This window comes from Bufo bufo, chromosome 4, assembly GCF_905171765.1.
Source record: "Bufo bufo chromosome 4, aBufBuf1.1, whole genome shotgun sequence".
Classification (NCBI taxonomy): domain Eukaryota; kingdom Metazoa; phylum Chordata; class Amphibia; order Anura; family Bufonidae; genus Bufo; species Bufo bufo.
The window spans coordinates 411,209,926-411,232,008 of record NC_053392.1 but is presented as its reverse complement, the minus strand read 5'-3'; the positions used below and the strand labels follow the sequence as shown (position 1 = coordinate 411,232,008).

The window sequence follows — 22,083 nt, the reverse complement described above, 5'->3', positions numbered from 1 at the left end:
GTCGCCAGGACTACGGGATGAACAACGTCATTCCACTGCTTCATATCCTGGAACAGATGCTGGTACATCTGGCTACTCAGGGGACTTGAGACGTGGGGACTACATCTCACAATCACAGGAGCCCTGTGGGGGCTGAACTGGAAGAGGAGGAGAAGGACATTGGAGCACAAGCAATGTGCAGCGAAATGGGTGGTTTTTCTACACAGATGACAGGAGAGGAGGAGCAGGAGCAGCCGGAGGAGCAAGAGGGAGATGAGGAAGACAAGGCAGATGACCCAGACACACCATGGCAGTATTCAGTGGAGATGGAGGCAGGGAGTCCCGCCGAGTCACTTGCGCAAATGGCCCGCTGCATCCTCACTTGCTTGGGTAGTTACAGTCAAATGGTCACCATTCGGCAGAGGGATGACTTCTGGCTCTCCACCTTGTTGGACCCTTGCTGCCGGTCCAAAATGGGGGCCTTTTGTACACCCACTGAGAGGAAGGACAAACTGAACTAATATAGAGACATCCTATGTAGTCAGTTGGCCGCTGCCTATCTGCGCCATCGTCCATCCTCTCGCAGATCTGACCGGGGGTATCTCTGCGCTCTTGTTCCACTTCCATGGCTGCAGTGGCAGGGTGGGGGGGGAGGGTGGGAGCAGTACCTGCTCCATCAGCAGCAGCTTGAGTTTAGAGTCGATGATATGCAGCTTTCTTAACTCGCCTAGTGAAAAAACTACTCACCAGCAGTAGCAGCAGATAGACCTGGAGCAGAACCTGAACCAGCAGGTGGTGGCATACTTGGACAACACTCTGCCACCCCAAATTGAAGATCCACTGGACTACTAGACAGCCAAACTGGATTTGTGGATGCAACTGGCCGAGTTTGCCCTGGAAAATCTGTCCTGCCCAGCCAGTAGTGTGGCATCAGAGTGCGTGTTTAGTGTGGCGGGGGCCATAGTTACCCCAAGAAGAACTTGCCTGTCCACCCAAAATGTGGAAAGACTGACCTTTGTGAAGATGAATCAGGTGTGAATCAGCCAGGATTTCCACCCACCAATGCCTGATGCATCAAATTAGATCATCCATGCTATCTCACCCAAACGTTGACAAAAGAGACTGGTTTCTTCTGGCTACTATTCTGATGCTGCCACACGCCTGATGCCACAAATCTGATGCCAAGTGCTCCTTCTTACACCCACAATCGTCAGCGGGTACTGTTATTGCCACCCACCTCCCCACTCTATCACCGGGTCACTCTTTGGTCTCCTGATGCTGCTGCCTCCTCACTACTAGTGTTGAGCGCGAATATTCGAATTGCGAATTTTAATCGTGAATATCGCCACTTCAAGAATTTGCGAATATTTAGAATATAGTGCTATATATTCGTATTCTTGAATAGCCTGATCGTGAATATGCGCATCGTGAATTTTTCACGAATTTAGTGTGAATTTATTGCGAATACCGGCACTTAGCAACATCCCTAGCAACCAATAGGAAAGTTGCCTACCACTTAGTGTTAATCGCGAATATTCTAATCGCGAATTTTTATTGCGAATATATTACATTGCCGATTTTTGCAATCAAGAAAATAATGACTGGAGATCACGAATTCTCAAATTTGCAAATTTATGGAGAATATTAGGCCAATTTTTTTTTAAAATAGAGCAAATTCGAATATTGCCTATGTCGCTCATCTCTACTCACCACTCAGGTCTCCTCATGCTGCTGCTGCCACGTCCACACTCTGTCATTGTGCCACTTTGTGGCCTCCTCATGCTGCTGCCACCTCCACACTATGTCACCTTGTCAATCTGTGGCCCCCTCATGCTGCTGCTGCCACCTCCACACTATGTCACCTTGTCAATCTGTGGCCCCCTCATGCTGCTGCTGCCACCTCCACACTATGTCACCTTGTCAATCTGTGGCCTCCTCATGCTGCTTCTGCTGCCACCTCCACACTATGTCACATTGCCACTCTGTGGTCTCTTCATGCTGCTGCTAAATCGACACTATGTCGCTGGGCCACTTTGTGGCCTCCTCATGCTGCTGCTGCCACCTCCACACTCTGTGGCCTCCTCATGCTGCTGCTACCTCCACACTATGTCACCTTGCCACTCTGTGGTCTCCTCATGCTGTTGCTAAATCAACACTATGTCACTGGGCCTCTCTGTCCCTTCTTCATGCTGCTGCCACCTCAACACTATGTAAATGGTCCACTCTGCAGTCTCCTTATGCTGCTGCTGCCACCTCCCCACTATGTCACTGGGCCACTCTGTGGTCTCTTCATGCTGCTGCTACCTAAACACTATGTCATTTGGCCACTCTGAACTTCTCAAGCTGTTTTCCCACCCTCCCCAATCCATGACTGGGCCACTATTTTGCCTTTTTGGCCTGGTTGACATCATCATTTATTTGACCCTTCTTCTGATCTGTCAGAAGGAAGGAAAAATGAGACGCACAATGGATCCTGCCTGTGTAGCAGCTGTAAGGCCTGTATGGTCCCATCAGAATTGGTTTATGATTTGATAGCCAAAAGCAGGAGTGGGTACAAAACACAGAAGACATGAAAATATTCAATTCACATGTCATCTCTGTTTTGGATCCACTCCTGTTTTTTTTTGGGCTTTAGCAATACTGATGGATTACTGACCAAATGCTGACCGAGTGAAGGCAGATACTCAACAGACAGCATCCGTTTTTTGGGGGGTTATTGTTCTGATGGATCAGAGGAAGGGCAAAATAATCAGTGACGTCAACACAAACTTACTGCTGACACCCTCTCCACTCTGTCAGGGTGGGCTCTACTTGTATAAGTGTTTAATAGAAGAGGTTCTGTAGACATCTATGTGGAATCAGCTGACGACAGTGTGAAAAGGAGTGTGCGCTTTCACACTACAGTAGGATCTTGGGCCTCTGCACTGTTCTTTATACCTGGCGCTGACATCGACCTGTAAGGCTTGGTTCACACTTGAGTTATTTGGTCAGTTTTGGCCCCGTAACAGCCCAAATAAGTGAAGTGTTCAGTGATTCTAAGAGCGACGCCTGTCATGTGCGTGTCATACTAACTCACAGTATTGTTTCACTACCACAGCAAACTCCTTATGCGTGTTACTGCAGGGCACAGTGTTCTACACCACTATACAGGCTCTCTGCAGTAAGAAAATATCAGTTCTTTTAACGTGATTCGCCACGGACAAATTTGGATCAAATCTTTTCGGAAAATTCGCCGAACCAGCCGAATCTAATTTTTGAGACATTCGCTCATCTCTAATCATATTACTCAAGATCTGTAAAACAATGTATTCCCAAGGCTGCTAAACATTTCATAGATGTATTTAAAGGCTATGAACACCTTTGGCATGGAAAATTATTTGTATCTACAGTATGTTAGTGCTAACTAGTGTTGAGCGCAAATATTCTAATCGCTAATTTTTATTGCAATGTTATATCTTCGTAATTGTGAATATTCTAGATTATGCGATCTATCTTCCATATCTTTTTTTTTTTTACATACTTACTATTTTACCTATCATTAATACATTTTTATTAGAAGTGTTTTTTAGCCTATCATTAATAAATTTTTATTTTCAGTTTTCTAATTGTCTCACTGCTTAGGAGGGCTGCATAAAACATTTAAGTTATCTAATTGTCCTAATATTATATTCAATAACCTTTCTATACTGTTTTGTCATGTAAACTCATTTGCATAAACTTGAATAAGGGAAAGACATGCAAATAGTGTTTCAGCTGAAAAACAAGGCATATTCTGCTAATTTGCATGTCTTTCCCATATTCAAGTTTATGCAAATGAGTTTACATGACAAAACAGTATAGAAATGTTATCGAATATAATAGGATAATTAGAAAACTGAAATTTTCTATGCAGCCCTCCTAAGCAGTGGGAGAAGAGTTGGCATCCCAAAAAACATTTTCAATTTTTGCCACCCTAATGATAATGATCTAGGTACACAGGTCCCCCCAAGCTATCCAACTTAAATCAAGCAACTTTGAGGCTTACTGGCTCTCAGTCAGATGAGAGCTAGATTTAAATGTCTCATTTTGCACAAGGCTGCCATTGTAAGATATGCTGACCGTACCTGTATTAAGGATAGGTTATTGGTTAGCACATACCTGCTTTTGGCATACAGCCTTTGTGTAATTGTCTGTTTATTATATGTTATAGGTAATGAAATTGTAATATGCATATATTACAATACTGATTTTCGCAATCATGAATTCTCGAATTTGTGAATATGTGGCCAAAAATTAGCAAAATATCTCAAATTCGAATATTGACTATGCTGCTCATCACTAGTGCTAACCGTAAGTAAAAGAGTGGCACAAAATTTCAGTCTGCAATCTTCATTCCTTCGTTCATTTTCATACATGTGATATTCAGTGTACAACCTGCTTACAGTTTCACACTTTTTGGTGTGGATTTCCCACTTTGTATACTTGCTGGATGTGAGGTCTGTGTGTCCACAATGCTGCTGCCTTCACTTGATCTCATATAGTAGCACAACTTAATGCTTGTACAGATATCCTCTACTACAGCTCATCTCTACACTTGTACACATGCTATGTGATTCCCCTCCTGCAAACTGCCTTGTGTGTACATTCTTCCCTATATATAGTCTGCATGAGCAACCCTCTGATCTGCCAGGCAGAGAGCTGTCAGAAACAGGAGCATTAATCTGATGGATTTATGTCCGATTCAGACACACAAGCATATAGCTGAAGGACTTACACAGTATGCAGATGCAAAATGGCAGAAAGGTTTTACCACACACTGTTTAGAAAGTTGCTTAATTTAGCATTTTGGAAGTGAATGAATGCTACACAAATCAGCACAAAAAGTGTCCATAGCTTTTAAACTAAAAATAAGTTACATCCAGTGAAGCTGTGATTAGTGAACATAAAACTGATGTACCAGAATTCACCATCATCCAGAGAAGTTTGACAAAGATGTTTTCTTTCTACTGGGTCAATAGAGTTCCATTCTGAAGAACTGTAAGAAAGTGATAAAAGGTAAATTTTTTAATATCTTTTATGGACTAAATTTAAAGTTGTCCGCTTTTGCCATATTGTTGACTAGGGATGAGCAAATCTGAATTTCACAATAAATACGATTCACGCATCCGAGCCCAGATTAACCACTACTTCCACCAGAACAGATAAAAAATGTGACCGCTGATGAAGGTGTGAGATGACTGAAACGTCCGGTCTAGATATTCTGTTTGTACATTGAAGAAAAATATTGGGCAATTGGATTGATGAAACTACTGCGAAACAAAAAAATAACAAAATCTTGATTGCAACACTATAAATCTGTGTGCCTCAATTTCGCTACATATATATTGGCTGTTCCCAGCCCTTGATAGGCACCAGAACTAACTTAACTGAGTGCGGTTCTCCACTTGATTATATACGATTCGGCATGGTAGCAAATAGATTTAACCTGAAATAGGGTTAAAAAAAATATATATAATTCTTAGCTGCTCCATTTGCCTGTGATGGGCCACCCACCGCCATCTTGCTTCAAGATGTGCCAGACCTTTAAGCAAGATGGTGGCAGCGGCCGGCCCGTCGCAAGCAAATGGATCAGGTAAGTATTTTAATTTTTTTATTTTACACTGTTATGTATATTAGATGACGTGTTCATGTATGAACACGGCATCTGAGGGGTACAATGATGGGGCGCGACGCAATCACTGCTACCTTTCATTGCACCCACTACTTACAAAGAAATGCACTTCGTGATGAAGTAATTCATCACAAAGCAGATTTTTTTGTAAAATTTGGCGAAGCAGCCGAATCAAATTTTACAAAACTTCGCTCAACTCTATTGATGACCTAGCCTCCGGATACTGTAGGTCATCAATATAAGATCGGTGGGGCCCAACTGACAGCATCCCCGCCGATCAATTGTACAGTATGAATAGAATGCCACACTCATACGATCCCTGTTGTTCTACTCTCTGTTTACCTGCTCGCCATCATCATTGCAGTGGCAATCAGGTGTAATTACAGCTCCACCGTCCCATTCAGTTCAATGGGACAGCTCTGTACTATTCAAATGAATAGGAGGGATTTGTCCCATTGAAGTGAATGGGATGGAGAAGCTGCAATTACACATAGAGTAGAACACACTGATCGTATGAGTGCTGCGTTCTCTTTATACAGCCGATTGGCAGGGATGCTCGCAGTCTGTCCCCACCTATCTGATATTGATGACCTATCCTGAGGATAGGTCATCAATATAGCAAAAGCAGGCAACTCCTTTAAGGGTATTGTACAGGTTTACAAAAACACGGTTGCTTTCTTCCAAAAGCAGGGCAACACCTGTTCACGATTTGTGTCTGGTATTGCAGCTTTGCTCCATTGAAATGAATGGGGCTGAGCTACAATACCATACACAACCATGCAGTTTTTAGATGACATCAGCTGTGTTTTTCTATTCTTGGACACCTTTGAAAAATCTATTATAGAATAGAATAAGTGAAAAGGAGTAGGTAAAATGTTAGTACTGCATGAGCCCATTAATCACTGCTGGGGGGGGGGTGAGAATGCCCTTATGAATACAGTGCATTCTTAAAGGGGTTGTCTCACATCAGCAAATGTCAATTATCTTGTAGACAAATTTAATACAGGGCACTTACTAATGTTTTGTTATTGTCCATATTTTCTCCTTTCCTAGCTTCATTCATTTTTCCATCACGTTATACACTGCTCAAATCTATGATAACAACCACCCTACAATCAAAGAGTGGTGGCTGTGCTTGCACACTATTGGAAAACGCATCTCTGGTGGCCAGAACCGTCAGATTGTGCAATGACCAGAGCTTTCTCCTATAGTGTGCAATCACATCACCGCTGCTGGATTGCAGAGTGGTCGTAACTCCTGGAAACGAGCTGTGTATAATGCAATGGAAAAATGAATCAAGCCATCAAAAGAGGCAATATGTTCAATCACAATACATTAGTAAGTGCCTTGTAATAACTTTCTGTACATGTATTGCTAACAAGTTAGGTAACTTGCTTACAAATACATTATTTCAGGTTCAGATACTCTTTAAAGAGAGACTACACGCACCACTTTAAGAATGGTAAAATAATTAAGTAAATTTATTAAAGAAATAAGGATAATTAGGCAAATGTATGTCCTTTTTTAGCAAAATTAGGTAAATGCACCAACTCCAAATAGAAAACTTACAAACAATAAGGGCTCATGCACACAAAAGTATTTTCTTTCCGTGTCCGTTCCGTTTTTTTTGCGGACCATATGCGGAACCATTCACTTCAATAAGTCCTCAAAAAAAAAAAGTTACTATATGTGCATTCCGTTTCTGTATGTCCGTATTTCCGTTCCACAAAAAAATAGAGCATGTCCTATTATTGTCCGCATTACGGACAAGGATAGTACTGTTCAATGAAGGGCCAGCTGTTCCGTTCTGCAAAATACGGAATGCACATGGATGTCATTCGTATTTTTTGCGGATCCGTTTTTTACGGACCGCAAAATACATACGGTCGTGTGCGTGAGCCCTAAAGGTTAGACAAAAGACAAAACACAACCACTAATTATATAATTACAATCACACTTCATCTGAAGTCCTGACTACATCCAGAATGAAGGTACTTACACCAATTGAGTTAGCATAATCTGACAGCAATAAGTCAGCTGGGGAGCCAGTTTCAGCGAATATCAGAGACTTGATCATAGACGAGATAATTTTTAACTGAAAAGTTCCAGCTTTTATACTATTTTTACCAAAGAGCTTCACCCCCTGATGGAATGTAGCTAGATTATGCAATCCATGATGGTCACTGTGCATATCTTGTTTTTCTGATATTATTTTGGAACTTGGAGGGGTCAATTCTCAGATCCTCAATAAATCAGAATCCCAAGATAAACTATGCAGGCAATGCTAAACTATGCATAATGCTCATATGAGAGGGCCTGTCTGTGTGAAAAAGTCTGCTGCATACTTTGAAAGCCATATTAGCCAAATCCCCTAATAATTTAGTGCCATGTGTGCTATTAGGCAAGCACACCTGGCCTCATATTAGGTTACCTTTACATAAAGCAGTATGGTATGGTGACAGATCTGCTTTAATGCTGCAGTTTCGTTTTTACACTTGCTTCTATGAATAAGCACAAGCCCGCCACAAACTCACAATAAAGTCAATGATTGTAGAGTATAACTAGTTTCCATTAACACAAGGATATAAAGATTATAAAGTGCAGCCTACTAAACCACCATTAGATAAGGAAGTTTATCAGGTTATTCCCAAACACATATATTCAGCCAAATGACTCTCAGAAGTTAGATAGGGGATCTGCTTTATTCATCATACTTACTTGTCACTCCATGGTCCATTCCACTCAACTTGCCCCCAAGGGTTCCTCACTCTAATAAGCTGTACCATTTGCCCTTTATAATTCACCTAAATGGGTAATACGGTGATATATTAACTGCAAAAGGTACATTATCAATACATGCAGGTTTTGTAATGACGCAAAGTAGAAACAAAACATATAATAATAATAATAACTATATGGTTCATATTTCTATGTTTAATAATCTGTATCAATAAAAACAAGAATTTGGACAGGACAGGATGCAATCAAAATATTGTACAAGACAAATCAAATTTGGTGTCTAAAATTGCCACAACCAAATAAACTTCAAACTTGCTATGTCCAGCTCTAGACCAAAGCTTCAACCTACATCCTACAGTAGGCAGGAACCAAGCAGATGATGCAATGTCTGTTCGCAGCCAGCTTGATCTCACTGCCTGCGTTGGGACACTAACTGTAAAAGGATTCTGTAGCAGCTCTTGCTGGGAGATCATGGCGAGCACAACTTTTATTATTTTCTAGGCATCTGTGGCTGCAATATAATTTTGGGAGCATCTGTGACCTGCTTATGATTTTGAGGGTATTGTGGCTAACATATTATTTTGAGGGCATCTATGGCTAGCATATTATTTTGGTGGCATCTGTGGATGGCACAAAATTTTCGAGGCATCTGTGACTGGTATACTTTGAGAGCAATTATAGCTGACTAGCCATTTATAAGTGTTTGGGGGCATTGTGTCATTCAGTAGATACAGTTAGGGATGAGTGAATCGACTTCGGATGAAACATCCGAAGTCAATTCACATAAAACTTCGGTCCTATACTGTACGGAGTGAGCATTCCATGCAGTATTAGAATGATGAGGGAAAGGATTTTAGCAGCTCTCACCTCTAGTCACCTGCATGAAGCACGGAAAAGGAGTGGCTTGAACCTAGCCACACTTGATAAGTACAAGAACAAAGAGAAAAGTTGATTCCAGCTTCAGCATATAAAAAGTTTTCTTTATTCGGCTTGTAGTATAAAATCCAACAAAATTGTCACATGGAGAGACACAGAAAGATTGTGACGCGTTTTGGGCTGTGGTATTGAGCCCTTCTTCAAGACAATACAAAGTGTACTAAAAACAAATACTTTATATACCACACAAATGGGTTACTCCTCCTTCTTAATTCATTGGAGGACTGTGTCCCAGACCCAGGTGCTCCTGGATTAGGAGATCCTCCCTGGAGCATGTGGGTGGGGACGCAGTACTTCACAGACTTACATATTCAAAGAACACATATAAAAATGTCGGTGCACTACATATACTGCAAAGTTAAATCATGTTTTCTGTTCAAACCCTTCGGTATGCAAGTGTCTAAAATGAACATCCAATATGTTTCCCTACTCAGAAGCTTCTGTTTGCGATCGCCTCCTCTGACAGGTGTGGAGACCACTTCCACTCCCTGTACAGAAAACGCAGAAATATCGCCCTTGTGAACAGCGGCAAAATGTCTTGTTGCCGCTGAGACATTAAGGGACATAAAATGAGGGACATCGCTCAAATGTTTTCTTATACGCACCTTCAGTTCATTGGTGGTACAGCCCACATATTGTAGGTTGCATATTTTACATGTTATAACATAAACTACATGGTCTGTTTTACAGTTTATATATTGTTTTAGCATGTGTTTTTTGTTATTGGCCATAGATGTGACCTCTTTCGAGATAAGCATGTGTCGACAGCATATACATTTATTGCTGCCGCATTTGTAATTCCCGTTTGTTTTAGGCCAGCTGTTCGTTCTGGGAAAATTTTCCCTAAATAAACTGGGGCTGATTTTTTGGCCCACTGTAGGGGCTTTTTTTGCTACACGTCTAATCCCTGTTGAAGCTATATTTTTCCATTCTTCATTATAGTTCAAAACATGGAGATGTTTACGTATAATTTTGCAAATCTTAAAATAATCTCTACTATAATTAGTAATAAAGGTGATGGGTTTTTCTTTATTAATAGTAATATCCTTTGTTATTATATTTTTGCGTTCCCTATCTTTTTTGTCCCCATCAGCATTTTTGTTCTCATTGTTTATGTTCTTGCTTTTATGTTTTTTTGGAAAAATAAGAGTTTCTCTATCTTTTGATCTGGCAAAGTTAATTCCTCTATTGATGTTAGTTTGGGTGTAACCCCTCACCTTTAATCTGGCTGCAATATTTTTAGCTTCTCTTTCAAAGAGCTCTTGGGTAGGGCAATTCCTCTTCGCCCTTATCATTTCTCCCTTGGGGATATTTTTTAGGACGTGTGGTGGATGGCAGGAGGAGGCAGAGAGAATAGTGTTGCCAGCTGTAGGCTTTCTGTGGGTGTATGTAACCACCCTGCTGGTATCATTATCACCTTCCAGACATAGATCCAGAAAAACAATTTTCTCTGGGTCGCTGGAAAAGGTGAGTTTTGATGTAGTACAATTGTTCAAATATTCTATTCTATACAGTCAGCTATTCTCTCTGTGTCCCCCTGCCACACCCACAACATATTGTCAATATGACGACCGTACCATTTGAAATCTTCTCTATAGGGATTGTTGTCAGAAAAAAGGAAATTATTCTCCCACCGCGCCATATATATATTTGCTATTGACGGTGAGTATTTAGCTCCCATAGGGATTCCTGATTGCTGTAAATAATATTTTTTGTTGAACATAAAATAATTATGTCTCATCAAAAAATCCAAAACCAAACATGTAGTGCACCGACATTTTTATATGTGTTCTTTGAATATGTAAGTCTGTGAAGTACTGCGTCCCCACCCACATGCTCCAGGGAGGATCTCCTAATCCAGGAGCACCTGGGTCTGGGACACAGTCTCCAATGAAATAAGAAGGAGGAGTAACCCATTTGTGTGGTATATAAAGTATTTGTTTTTAGTACACTTTTGTATTGTCTTGAAGAAGGGCTCAATACCACAGCCCGAAACGCGTCACAATCTTTCTGTGTCTCTCCATGTGACAATTTTGTTGGATTTTATACTACAAGCCGAATAAAGAAAACTTTTTATATGCTGAAGCTGGAATCAACTTTTCTCTATGCAGTATTAGAATGTATAGACTCAGATTAGCCAAAGTTATTTCCCAAACTCGGGTTCAGTTCCAAGTGGTACCTTGGAACCAAACCCGAATTCAGGAAATGTTTTTTTTACAGTAAAATTTTATCTATGAAGTTATTGCGCAAAGTCACGCAAGACTTGATGAAGTAATAACTTCGGCTCATCTGAGCCAATACATTCTAATACTGTACAAAGCGCTCGCTCCGTACAGTATTGGACTGAAGTTTTATGCAAATCGACTTCGGATGTTTCATCCGAAGTCTATTCGCTCATCCCTAGATACAGTATTTGAGCACATGGGGATGCAACAGGCATAGAATTGGAGGTATCAGCAGGAGGGGGAATTGGTGTTCATTGAGAAAAGTTATGATGAATGCTGGAAAAGTGAGGAGCTATAGATGTCTCTGTTACAAACTCTGCAGACAAATAATTTAAAAGGACGGTCAAGGTGGTCTGGCCTAATGGAAAAGTCCAGAAAAGTGAATGACTCCAAACAAAGAACACATCAACTGTAAGTTATTCTGGGTCCCGCCACTTGCAGTCAATAGTAACAATAAAATAAGCACAAAAAGTAACAGTAAAAAATAAACCAATTATGAAATGGTGCAGCCTAAGAAAGGTTATGATTAGGGATTAGCGAATCGACTTCGGATGAAACATCCGAAGTCGATTAACATAAAACGTCGTTCTAATACTGTACGAAGCAGGAGCTCTGTACACTATTAGAATGTATTGGCTCCAATGAGCCGAAGTTATTGCTTTGCGAATTCTTGCGAGACTTCGCGCAATAACTTCATAAATTAATTTGTACTGTAAAAAAACATTTCCCGAACTCGAGTTTGGTTCCAAGTGGTACCTCGGAACCGAACCTGAGTTCGAAAAATTTTTTTTTACAGTACAAATTAATTTATGAAGTTATTGTACAAAGTCTCGCGAGACTTCGCAAAGCAATAACTTTGGCTCTTCGGAACCAATACATTCTAATACTGTACAGAGCTCATGCTCAGTACAGTATTAGAACAAAGTTTTATGCAAATCGACTTCGGATGTTTTATCCGAAGTCGATTCGCTCATCCCTAGTTATGATCACTTCGGTCAAATCTGTCATCTCAGCTATGCCTCATCTACAACTGGTGTCCTGACTCAGAGTTTGCGACATGCTGTTCTAGACTAAGATGTTATTGCATTGTTAACAACATTTATTTCAGCGCAATAGAAAAGTACTGTATATAGTAACTGTCTTGGGTTTCAATACTTTCATCTGCAATGAAATCAGATGAGGAGACAACACTTCCCAATATTATGCATTGATTATTACTCTATCTGCTGTGGTAAGTGAATGCCTGTACAACTATAAACATAAAATATTAGAATTTGATAATGTACATGTAAGCGAAGACATTGGGGGAAGAAAGCAAATAAGAAACACTGCACCCGTACCGTATCCAAGCCAGTTATAGAGTATGCGTGACCTTTTACAAGTCCTTGAGGAGTTTTAGCTTCTGTTTCAGCAGAACTTGTAATCTGTAAATATAAGAAATATGAAACATTAAAACTTATCAAGAATATTTACAGGTAACACTAATCAATCAGCTATACGATATCATTAAAAACCTAATGTAGGTCCTACTCATGCTGCCAAAACAGCTCTGACATATGAAGGTATGGACTCCATAAGACCTCTGAAGGTGTCCTGTGGTATCTGGCTCCAAGACATTAGCAGTATATCCTTTAAGTCATCCAAGGTCCCTATTACACTGCCTGATTTTAATCATCCATCGGTGGTTGTTTGCCTGATTATACAGAATCAAACTGAATGTGGAAGGAACAATTGCTATTGCAGTCATTCTTCTTCTTTCTCTTCTATTCATTATCAGCAGCACAGCCTAGATTACACAGAGAGATGTGCTGCCGATAATAGGGCATCTTGTATCCTGATGAATATCGGCTGATCGGCTGCCTGATTATATGGGCCAATTATTAGAAAGGAAGAAGCACAGGACCTTTTCACGGCACTGATGCAGAAGATGTGGGACCAGAGGGGTATCGGTAAAACAGTAACAATTCTTTATTCCGGAGCTACGCGTTTCAGGGCGCACAGCGCCCTTCATCAGGACAATAAAACATTAAAGGGAACCTGTCACCTCCAAACATCCCAAGCCGGCAGCAGGACCTGAGAGTAGCCAGCAGCAGGTTTGTAACGATAATTTTCTTTCTGCAGGCAGTTGACGCAAAAGCTGTAAAAACTATCTTTAATCCCCTGCCGATGCGCTTCTCTAGTCAGGCAGTGGCCTCCTTGCTTTAAGTCACGGTAACCATGCCCCCTTCCCTGCCCCTTTGCTGTGACTGACAGCGCTTATGCACGACAGTTCGGCTGGCTTTGCTGAACTGCTGGCTGTCAGTCACAGCGAAGGGGCAGGGAAGGGGGCGTAGTTACCGTGACTTGAAGCTAGGAGGCCGCTGCCTCTGTGACTTCAAGCCTGACTAGAGAAGCGTGCCGGGCAGGGGATTAAAGAACGTTTTTATAGCTTTTGCTTCAACTGCCTGCAGGAAAAAAATGATCGTTACAAACATGCTGCTGGCTACTCTAAGGTACTGCTGCCGGCTTGGGATGTTTGTTGGAGGGGACAGGTTCCCTTTAACATTTAAAACATTGCTAAATGTTTTATTGTCCTGATGAAGGGGGCTGTTCGCCCCTGGAGCGCGTAGACCCGGAATAATGAATTGTTACTGTTTTACCGATACCCCTCTGGTCCCACATCTTCTGCATCAGCGCCATGAAAAGGTCCTGTGTTTCTTTCTTTTTACTACTGTTTCTCGTTCCAGAAAACCGCTGCAGCTGTAAGGGCAAAGACCTTGGCAGCAAAGCAGAATCCCCGCAAAGTGAATGGGAAAATACCAGCAAGGCAAAACAAAGGTGCTGTGACTTATCACAACATCATATGATAAGCGCAATTTATTATCTTGCGATCTTGTGGCAAACGGGAATACACACAAGGCGCTGCCTCCTGTCTCTCTTTCTCTCCTATATCCTCAGAGAGACAGTGAGGGTCCTGATTACTCCACTCATACAGGATGATTGGCAGCTTTTTGTGCACACACAGTAATTGTTGTCATTCACTGTCTATGTGTAGACTGTCTTTTCTAGGAGTCCTAGGAGACTCTGCTACTCTCAGATAAGACAGCAGGAATAACCTGTAACAGTGTGTACGTACTGTAGGTAAGACATTTTAAAGTACATTAACATCCACATAAATGGCAGGTCCAAGAGTTTCCCAGCAGAACATTGCCCGGAGCTTCACACTGCTTCTGCCAATTTGTCTTCTTCCCATAATGCATCTTGGTACCATCATTTACACAGATAAGCGATGCACACCCAGCTTATTGTATGTGCTCTCCAAAGTGGATAGGGGTCAACATAGGCAGCAAACTCTCTTTTCTACTATATCTAGAATTAACTTGTTTAAGCAATTTGTGCTGCAGTTGCTCAGGCTAGCCTGTGCTCCCTAAGTGCATCAGTAACCGATAGACAACTATAAACCTGTTGTCAGTTCACCAGTTGTCCTTCTTTGGTACACATTTCGTTAGTATTAACCACTGTATATCAGCAACCCACAACAAGACCTGCTGTTTTGGGGATTCGCTGACCTAGTCATCAATTCATCAGAATTTAGCCCCTGTCAAAGTCACTCAGATCTTTGCCCAATTTTCCTGCTTCAAAAACATCAACTTCAAAAACTGACTGTTCACTGGCTGCCTAATATATTCCACCCCTTGACAGGTGACATTGTGACAAGTTAATGTTATTTATTTCCCCTTTGTTAGTTATGGCTGATCAGCGTATGCACTGTTTTAGGGTTGGCCCAATGGACATTGATGCTCCCAGTGGCTCTTTTGTTTTTGTCCTCAACTTTCCTGTTGTGTTAAAACTTGGATTATGGCTATAAATTATTATTTGCTTTGCCACTGTATATGAACTTACATGCTAGTGAAATCATATAATGTGTTAAATGCTTTTTTGTTCCACATACAAACAAAAAATAGGGTACAAAGTAGCTTAACCTGCAAATTATGTAAAGTAACTAAATAGAATTATATAAAGGGGTTGCCCAGGATCTTTATATTTATGGTCTATCCTCATCATAGGCAACCAATATCTGATCGGCAGGGGTCTGACATTCTGCACCCCTGCCAATCAGCTGTGCCCAATTAGAGCTGGGGCTGGAAGTAGGCATCGTCCACTTTGTACTGGACAGTGTAGGTTTCTTCAGCGCTGCTCCCATTTAAGTGAATAGGAGCAGTGCTGCAGTAACCAGCTCTGTTCCCTATCAAATTAACGCAGCTACCATATGTAGTCCTGGTACCACTTAGGAACAGCTGATTGGCTGGGATATAAGGTGTCGGACCTTAGCTGATCAGATATTTATTGACTATCCTGAGAATAGGCCATCAATACAAACACCTTTTAATTCCTTAAATATACCACATTGGTTTAAACAGGAAATGAGCACAATGTGTGAACGAGGCCTCTTATGCAGGGTTAGGACCCCTTTGAATGTTTTTTTTTTTGTAAACCCCTTCTCAACATCCTCCCATATATGTATGGTGGATGTCAGGACTTTAATGATGGCACTTAGTCCGAAGCAGAGCGAGCGCCATAGCTACTGGATACCTGCTGTTTCATACAGTTTCATCCTGCAGTAATGCTGATCATGGGCATTTAGCCCCTCAGATGCCATGGTCAAATGTAACCATGGCATCTGAGAGGTTGGAAACCCGGAAGCACGCTTTGCATCCCTTGGACAGAGATCGGGGGAAGGCGCTCCATGTAAGTAATGAGCCTGAGCCTATACTAGGCTTCCAGGCTCAATATTTGTATATTACAATTCAGGCCAGCAGGTGGCAGCACTGAATTTTAATATACTGTAGCTATTTCTGTATAGGATAAAGGAGAAAATTCCATTGCTCTATACAAATTACAGTCTAATTATTGCATGTTGTGGTCCACTTGGGGACATGAAAAAAAGTAAAAAAAAAGTTAAACGTTTTAAAAAAATATATAAAAATTCAAAACGCCCCCTTTTTCCCAAAATAAAAATACTTAACAAAAAAAAAATGAACATCATGGGCATTGTGGCCTTAAAATACGCCAGTACTATTAAAATATAAAAAAAACATAACCCATAAGATGAATAGCGTAATAGAAAAAAGTGGCCAATTCATATTTTTTTTTCATCACTATACCTCACAGAATTTTTTTTACAAAAAGTGATCAAAAGGTCATACACACCCCAAAATGGTATTAACAAAAACTACAGATGGCACTGCAAAAAAGAAACCTTCACAAATCTCCATAGACATAACTAAAAAAAAGTAATTGGGGGTCAGAATATAGTGAAAAAAAGAAAAAAAAAAATTTTTTAAGTTTTTATTTTTTTCAGTATTAAAATGCAAGAAAGAATTTACAAATGTGGTATTGATATAATCGTATTGACCTTAAGAATGAAGAGCACAAGTCAGTTTTACTGCAAAAGGAACGCTGTGAAAACAATACTCATATAACTGTGGTGGAGTTGTGTTTTGTTTTCCAATTCTACCCCATTTTTCCAGCTTTCCACTACATTCTATGCAATATTAAATGATGCTATTAGAAAGTATGGTTTATTCCACACAAAAAACAGGTCCTATGGCTAATTGAACAGAAAAAAAAAGTAATGGCTCCAGAAAGGCACGAAAATGCAAAAACAGAAATCACTGCACCAGGAAGGAGTTATATCAAGTAAGTTCTGATGAGGAATGTGTCCTATATATACACTGCTCAAAAAAATAAAGGGAACACAAAAATAACACATCCTAGATCTGAATTAATTAAATATTCTTCTGAAATACTTTGTTCTTTACATAGTTGAATGTGCTGACAACAAAACCACACAAAAAAAAATAATGGAAATAAAATTTTCTAACCCATGGAGGTCTTGATTTGGAGTCACCCTCAAAATTAAAGTGGAAAAACACACTACAGGCTGATCCAACTTTGATGTAATGTCCTTAAAACAAGTCAAAATGAGGCTCAGTATTGTGTGTGGCCTCCACGTGCCTGTATGACCTCCCTACAACGCCTGTGCATGCTCCTTATGAGGTGGCGGATGGTCTCCTGAGGGATCTCCTCCCAGACCTGGACTAAAGCATCTGCCAACTCCTGGACAGTCTGTGGTGCAACGTGACGTTGGTGGATAGAGCGAGACGTGATGTCCCAGATGTGCTCAATTGGATTCAGGTCTGGGGAACGGGCGGGCCAGTCCATAGCATCAATGCCTTCGTCTTGCAGGAACTGCTGACACACTCCAGCCACATGAGGTCTAGCATTGTCTTGCATTAGGAGGAACCCAGGGCCAACCGCACCAGCATATGGTCTCACAAGGGGTCTGAGGATCTCATCTCGGTACCTAATGGCAGTCAGGCTACCTCTGGCGAGCACATGGAGGGCTGTGCGGCCCTCCAAAGAAATGCCATCCCACACCATTACTGACCTAATGCCAAACCGGTCATGCTGGAGGAGGTTGCAGGCAGCAGAACGTTCTCCACGGCGTCTCCAGACTCTGTCACGTCTGTCACGTGTGCTCAGTGTGAACCTGCTTTCATCTGTGAAGAGCACAGGGCGCCAATGGCGAATTTGCCAATCTTGGTGTTTTCTGGCAAATGCCAAACGTCCTGCACGGTGTTGGGCTGTAAGCACAACACCCACCTGTGGACGTCGGGCCCTCATATCACCCTCATGGAGTCTGTTTCTGACCGTTTGAGCAGACACATGCACATTTGTGGCCTGCTGGAGGTCATTTTGCAGGGCTCTGGCAGTGTTCCTCCTGTTCCTCCTTGCACAAAGGCGGAGGTAGCGGTCCTGCTGCTGGGTTGTTGCCCTCCTACGGCCTCCTCCACGTCTCCTGATGTACTGGCCTGTCTCCTGGTAGCGCCTCCATGCTCTGGACACTACGCTGACAGACACAGCAAACCTTCTTGCCACAGCTCGCATTGATGTGCCATCCTGGATAAGCTGCACTACCTGAGCCACTTGTGTGGGTTGTAGACTCCGTCTCATGCTACCACTAGAGTGAAAGCACCGGCAGCATTCAAAAGTGACCAAAACATCAGCCAGGAAGCATAGGAACTGAGAAGTGGTCTGTCGTCACCACCTGCAGAACCACTCCTTTATTGGGGGTGTCTTGCTAATTGCCTATAATTTCCACCTGTTGTCTATCCCATTTGCACAACAGCATGTGAAATTGATTGTCACTCAGTGTTGCTTCCTAAGTGGACAGTTTGATTTCACAGAAGTGTGATTGACTTGGATTTACATTGTGTTGTTTAAGTGTTCCCTTTATTTTTTTGAGCAGTGTATATACTCATTTTGAAAAGAAAAATGTACAGAAAGGTGGGTCTCACGAATGTGATGTGCAAGAAGGCTTGAAAGAAAGCACTGCTGTCCTATTAAAAATGGCCTTCCTGCTCTACTGACTATGCCATTTTAGTGAATAATTGTATCTCCCATTATAGAACATTTCAAACAACTTTTATGTCTTAAAAATATATGAATAAAAGAAAAAATAGAATATGTAAAAGACAAATAAAAGCAGCCAAGGTGGAGACAAAGTGACTTATTGCCAAAGAGAGTAAAATTAACCCTGAATTGTTCTTCAGTTATATAAATAGTAAAAAGTTTAAATGTGAAACTGTTGGCAGTTACAGAGTAATTGAAGAGAAAGCAAATCTATTAAATATTTTTCCCCACTGTATTCAGTGAGAAAAACAAAGTGTCAGATTAAATTTAGAATGCAAAAGTACATTCCCTATTAACAGTGGCCTGTCTGACCCAGGAAGAAAAAGTACAGCAGCATCTTAAAAAGATTAAAATATCCAAATCACTGTGCCTAGATGGCATACAGACATATCCTAAGAGAATTATGTAATGTCGTAGACAGACCCTTATTTCTTATATTTAAAGAGAACCTTTCACTACAATAAAAAGTCTAAACTAAGCATACAGACATGGAGAGCGGCACCCAGGGATCTCCCTGCACTTACTATTATCCCTGGGCGCCGCTCCGTTTTCCCGGTATAGGCTCCGGTATCTTCATATTTTCGGCTCAACTGGGGGGAGCCTGCCGGCGTTTCCTTCTCCCAAGCTGGAGTGCTGGCCAATTGCAGCGCTCAGCTCATAGCCTGAGAGAAAAAAAAACCTCTCATGCTATGAGCTGAGCGCTGCAATTGGCCAGCGCTACAGCCTGGGAGAAGGAGACGCTGGCAGGCTCCTCCCAGTTGAGCCAAAAATATGAAGATACCGGAGCCTATACCAGGAGAACGGAGCGGCGCCCAGGGATAATAGTAAGTGCAGGGAGATCCCTGGGCGCCGCTCTCCATGTCTGTATGCTTAGTTTAGATTTTTTATTGTAGTGAAAGGTCCTCTTTAAGGACTTTATATTGACAGGGTGTTCCACAGTATTGGCGATTACCAAATGTGGTGCCAATATTCAAAAAGGGGTCAAAAACAGAGCCCGGAAGCTATAGGCCTGTTTGTCCTCTCTGTACTTCATGTCTCCTCATTCAATTCAAAGGGAAAGCTCTATAGTATTCACTTGAACAGACAAGTGGACAACCCCTTTAGCATCCTGGCTCCCCATATGAGATCAAGATTCCCTCTTGCCTTTGCCAAAGTTAGAACCTTGGAAAAACGGCATGTAAGCCAAAGTTTACAAAATCCAAGAAGGCTTCTGCAAGATGCAACTTCACTCTGGCTTGAAGATTTGGACTGGGGTTTAATTACTGTAAGGTTACGACCACACTGTCATGTTTTTGCATGCAGTTTTGGAAGCCAAAACCAGAGGTGAATTAAAAAAGGGGAGAAGTCATGTCTGTCCTTTAGGCCTCTTTCAGACGGGCGTTGCAGGAAAATGTGCGGGTGCGTTGCTGGAACACGCGCGATTTTGGTACCCAAACCCGAACTTCTTCACAGAAGTTCGGGCTTGGGATCGGGGTTGTGTAGATTGTATTATTTTCCCTTATAACATGGTTATAAGGGAAAATAATAGCATTCTGAATACAGAATGCATAGTAAAATAGCGCTGGAGGGGTTAAAAAAATAAATAAATTATTTAACTCACCTTAGTCTACTTGATCGCGCAGCCTGGCATCTCCTTTTGTCTCCTTTGCTGAACAGGACCTGTGGTGAGCATTCATTGCAGGAACAGGACCTGTGATGACGTCACTCCGGTCATCACATGATCCATCACCATGGTAAAAGATCATGTGATGCATCATGTGATGACCGGAGTGACGTCACCACAGGTCCTGTTCAGCAAAGAAGGAGACAGACGAGATGCCGGCAGCGCGAGCATGTGGACGCATGAAATCTGTCTCTAATGAAGAAACATCAGTGGCTGTCCTAGCTTCATTCAGCAAGAGCCCACAGCGTAGCACTCGCCGCATGTCACTGGAGAGTAGCATTAGTCGAACATCGGATATTAGCTACTCACAAATGGCACCCTTACAAACTCCAGCTACTGCAGCATCTCAACAAGGATGACCCAGATCGGTGCACTGAATTTGAAGAATGGGCAAAACAAAAATTGGAACAGGACCCTCAGTTTACGCTGAAGATTTTGTTCAGTGATGAGGTAAACTTTTATGTGAATGGTGAAGTTAACAAACAAAACCACCGCTATTGGTCTGACACTAACCCACATTGGATAGATCCCTCCAAGACTGTTGGAACAAAAAAATTGATGATATGGTGTGGTATATGGGGTACAAAGATAGTTGGGCCATTCTTCATCAATGGAAACCTCAAGGCCACTGGATATGCGAAATTGCTACATGATGATGTGTTTCCCTCTTTATGCACTGAAGCTGGCACGTTCCCTGAGTTTTTCCAGCAAGAGGGTGCACCACCACTGTATGGGTGTCAGGTCCGAGCATTCCTAGATGAACAGTTTCCTGGAAAGTGGATTGGTCGTCGTGGGCCAGTTGAATGGCCCCCAAGGTCTCCCGATCTGACCCCCTTAGACTTTTATCTTTGGGGTCATCTGAAGGCAATTGTCTATGCTGTGAAGATACGAGATGTGCAGCACCTGAAACTATGGATACTGGAAGCCTGTGCTAGCATTTCTCCTGCGGTGTTGCTATCAGTGTGTGAAGAGTGGGAGAAGAGAGTTGCATTGACAATCCAACACAATGGGCAGCACATTGAACACATTTTATAAGTGGTCAGAAACTTGTTAATAACTCATGAAAGAATAAAGTTACGTTAAAACCAAGCACACCATTGTTTTTCTTGTGAAATTCCCAATAAGTTTGATGTGTCACATGACCCTCTTCCTATTGAAAAAACAAAAGTTGGATTCAAAATGGCCGACTTCAAAATGGCCGCTATGGTCACCACCCATCTTGAAAAGTTTCCCCCCTCACATATACTAATGTGCCACAAACAGGAAGTTAATATCACCAACCATTCCCATTTTATTAAGGTATATCCATATAAATGGCCCACCCTGTATTACAAAATCATTACAAGATCCTAAGTAGAGGGTACTGTATAAGAGTACAGAATTTTTACATACACATAATTTATTTAATACAAACAATTGGTGGATATGTGTATCTC

General features: G+C 41.6%; 1 protein-coding gene across 1 annotated transcript in view; it reads right to left on the bottom strand.

The window, feature by feature from the left end:
- CAPN9 (calpain 9) overlaps positions 1 to 22,083 on the bottom strand; it is a 392,629-nt gene that overhangs the window by 202,758 nt on the left and 167,788 nt on the right. Inside the window, exons 6-8 of the mRNA XM_040430101.1 lie at positions 12,870 to 12,953; positions 8,348 to 8,433; positions 4,916 to 4,993 (exon numbers count right to left, since the gene is read on the bottom strand). Coding sequence (XP_040286035.1) covers positions 4,916 to 4,993; positions 8,348 to 8,433; positions 12,870 to 12,953 — 248 coding nt within the window. The remainder of the gene's footprint in view (positions 1 to 4,915; positions 4,994 to 8,347; positions 8,434 to 12,869; positions 12,954 to 22,083) is intronic.